General features: G+C 59.0%; 1 protein-coding gene across 1 annotated transcript in view; it reads left to right on the top strand.

Moving 5' to 3' along the window:
- Positions 1-3,194: 3,194 nt before the first annotated feature.
- Positions 3,195-3,506, top strand: part of STAR (steroidogenic acute regulatory protein) — a 4,487-nt gene continuing 4,175 nt past the window's right edge. The window contains exon 1 of the mRNA XM_006023001.2: positions 3,195-3,366. Coding sequence (XP_006023063.1) covers positions 3,303-3,366 — 64 coding nt within the window. The 5' untranslated portion in view covers positions 3,195-3,302. The remainder of the gene's footprint in view (positions 3,367-3,506) is intronic.

Genomic DNA, 3,506 nt, shown 5'->3' with positions numbered 1-3,506 from the left:
ACCCCGACTCTGAAAATGAAGCTGTTGCTCTGAGGCAGGCTTCTGGCTGAATGCTGCACCATCAGGGCAGTGTGTGACTTGTCTTGGGGGTCTGCCCTGGCACGTGGCAAGCTGGGCTGTTCCTCTGGAGACCTTGGCATGGGCACGCCTGTCCTGCAGCAAGGTGGGGAGGGACGGACCTGCAAGCAGTGCACTGGGCCTCAAAAAGGTGCCCACGTCCCTGCCAGAACCAGGGCGGAAACTCTTCTTGTTGCTGCTGCAAGCTCCTGCTCTTGCTTGTGGGCTCCTGGGGGCACTTAATGTCAGGGCTGCTTCAGGAGGCTTGTCAGATGAAACAGTCTTGTGCGGGAGCCGGTCTCCCTAGAAAGATCCTGTTGGAACTGGAGATGGGCTTGGGCCTGGGGAGGTGATGATGTGCATTGGAGATCTGTCACCGCTGCTGTCCTGTGCAGTGGGCGTGTGTGGCTGGGATCTTAGCTGCTGCCACGTGTGGGCTCAAAGCAGGTTCTGGTGGGCCCTATGGGCTGCTATTGGCTTCCCTGGTAACTGCACCCTCTCTGAGTCCATCATGGGCAATGGGGCTCCCTGGACTGCAGCGTGAAGTGGGGTGGGTCAAGGCGCACGTGGCTTTTTTTGTGGGAGTAATTCTGGCAAGTTTTCGGGAGCTTCTCCTGGAGCTTCAACATTGTCTTGATTTGGGAAATGGGCATTTGGTGGCTGCTTTGAGAGGCCTGGGGCCAGACCTGCTTGTCGGCTCTGTCTGGAGCAGAGCTCCAATGCACCGATGATGGGAGGGACCCCAGCTGTGCCCCGTGGGCCTGGTGTTGTGCAAGTGGCAACTGAAGCTGATATTTTATCTTCCTGTTAAAGCGCCTGGGCTGCAGTCTCCCAGGCAGCTTGGGCCAAGTGATTTTTATTGCCCACTTCGGCGCTGGCTGCCTCTTATCTGACCCGAGAGAAAATGCTCTTTGTTTTTGTACTGTGTCCTTCGGGCAAGAAATGGCCCCAGGCCTTAGGATGGGAGAGCGCCTTGTGCGGGCTGTGGGGAGAGGAGAGCAGTGGTCCTGGAAGGGGCTGGGTAAGTTCATGCCCCACTGGGGAGCCTGGGCTGAATTGGGATCTGTGCACAAATTTCCTCTTGCCTCCTCCCCTGCCGCGGTCACCACCCAGGTCCTCCAACCCCGTGAGCAGTGCTGCATGGGGACGGGGCGCTAGGCTGTCTTCAACAGGCCTAGTGTCTTTACGGGTAGCATTTGCCATGTGCTTCCCCTTCCCTTCAGCCTGGATCACCCCTGCGGCCAAGCTCCCATCCAGGGTGCTTTGCTGTTAGCGAACTTACTCGGGCAGCTACGCGGGCCCGTGCTGGAGCTTTATCTCGCTAGGGAACGGGGTATGCCTCGCGGCTGACTATTGCGTTCCTGCTCTCCCGATTAGCAGCAATTGTTTGTGCTGCGGCAGAACGTTGTGAGCCGAGAGCAGCAACTCGCTGTGCCGGGACAGTCCCTGCCCCAGCCAGCTTACAGTCTGAGCAGGTGGTGGGAGGGAAAAGAGATGAAGAGACATGCCTGAGGTCACGGAGCACATCAGTGGCAGAATCCTGTCCTCTGTGTGCCAGTGGGGTGCCCCAGCCCCCCCCCCCCCCCATGGTTGTTGGGTCAGCATCCTAGGCTAATGACCCAGTGAGCGCTGACCTCCCACCGCGCCAAGTTCTTGCAACAGCCGGTGGGAAGGTCAGGCTCTCTGCGGGAGGGCGCAAGAGCTGACGTCAAAGGAAGCAGCGGGTGATTCACTGGCTCTCCACAGCGCGTGTCTCTCAGGCTGTAACTCATCTGAGAAATGTCATCTCATCCTTGAGCGTTATCGCTCCTGTCAGTCTCCCTACCCCCCCCACAAGCCTGCTGGGAGATAATTGAGCTCTCCAGAAGATACGTGCGCAGCTCACGTGGGCTGGTTGCAAGGCAGGGGACTTCCCCAGCCCAGAGGGCCCCACTGCAGTACACCCCTTGTGGGCCAACTGGGGTCAGGGAAGGCTTGGCTCTGCCACTGCCCTGTGAGGTGACCTTGGGTCTGGCCCTTTGCTCCTTCCTGGTTAGCAGAACAGGGCTCTGGGGTGAAGCGCTTTGGGTCCCGTGAATAAGGAGGAGGCATACAGGGGGTTGGGGCTGGGGCCGGGTGCGACTGGCCTGGGTGCAGGGCGCGCTGTTCAGCTGATGCTCTGGCCAAGGCAGCTTTGAGAACGGTTTGCACAATGACGGGCCGGGTGCACCAGGCCAGCCTGTCGGCCTTGTGCTTGCAGGCAGCCGGGGCTCCAGGCCCGTGTGGTCACCAGCCTGTCCTTGCCCACAGCTCCACAATGGCACCAGAACAGCAGGGCAGAAGAAGTCTGATCCCAGTCTAGACTGGGGCCCAGCTGAGCCACAGCTGGCACCGTGGCCTGCCCAGACCAGAGCCAGGGGCAATGCCAGGCTTAGGGAAATGCATTAACTGGCTTCCTGTGTTGAAGGCAGGTCGTACCTGCGTGCTTTTGGGGTTTTTACTGTCTACAGTGCAAATGGTTACTGTGATGTCAGACCTCTGCTCACGACCTGTCCGCTGTAGGTTGGGACCCCCTTGGGTCTCCATTCCTAGCAGCCCCCAAGCTGACTGAAGGCTGGTGTGAAAGGCCGGTCCCACTCTCCCCCTGAGATGTCCAGCTTCTGCAATCTGCAGTCCTCCCTTGGGAGTAAATCTAGAGACCAGGCTATGATCCATCTCCTTTGAAGGGTGCAGGGCAAGGCAGCTGCTGGATCCTCAGAGGTAGCAACTGGGAGGAAGCCACAGGCAGTTGTGTGGAGAGGGTGTAATTGCAGTGGTAATACCCTGCCTGTGTTACTGCACCGTGTGCAAGTCAGGCAGCAAATGTTTGCCTTGAGGGGTCTGCACATGGCCAGGGACTGCAAGGCCGGTGGATCGGGAGCCCCCGGCACCAACCTGCTAGCACCTACTCTGTCCAAGGTAGCACTGCGCTGGGCTGCACAGGGTTAATAAAGCAGAGTTGGGGTGGCAGGACCTGCTGCTTCCCTTGATCGGAGCTGCCCCTTGCAACCCCATGACAGATGCCTGAGGAGATGACTTTGGCCTTGGCCCCTGCAGCCTGCCGTAAGCGATGCCTCTCCTTATCTCCTTGCTGACAAACAAGCATCCTTCAGCTGCAGTATTTAAGGCTGAGAGCCCAGAGGGCTGCATCAGGCGAACACTGAGCCCTGGGCCGGCTGCTGCAGAGACACGAGATCCTGAGGGCAGAGATCCTCCAGCCAAGGACCATGCTGCCAGCTACCTTCAAGTTGTGTGCTGGGATCTCGTACAGGCACCTGCGCAACATGACAGGTGAGAGGGAGCATCCCTGGGCGTCTGGGGAGGGGGCTGGCTTTGAACTGGTCTGAAAGCACTTCTTGCTTGTGATAAGTCTGCTTATTGGGGCTCCTCTGTGCGCTGTCTCTGCTCCACCATGGAGCCCAATGCCTTTT

This window comes from Alligator sinensis, unplaced genomic scaffold (genome assembly GCF_000455745.1).
Source record: "Alligator sinensis unplaced genomic scaffold, ASM45574v1 scaffold98_1, whole genome shotgun sequence".
NCBI classification, from domain to species: domain Eukaryota; kingdom Metazoa; phylum Chordata; order Crocodylia; family Alligatoridae; genus Alligator; species Alligator sinensis.
This window is presented reverse-complemented; position numbering and strand designations above follow the sequence as displayed.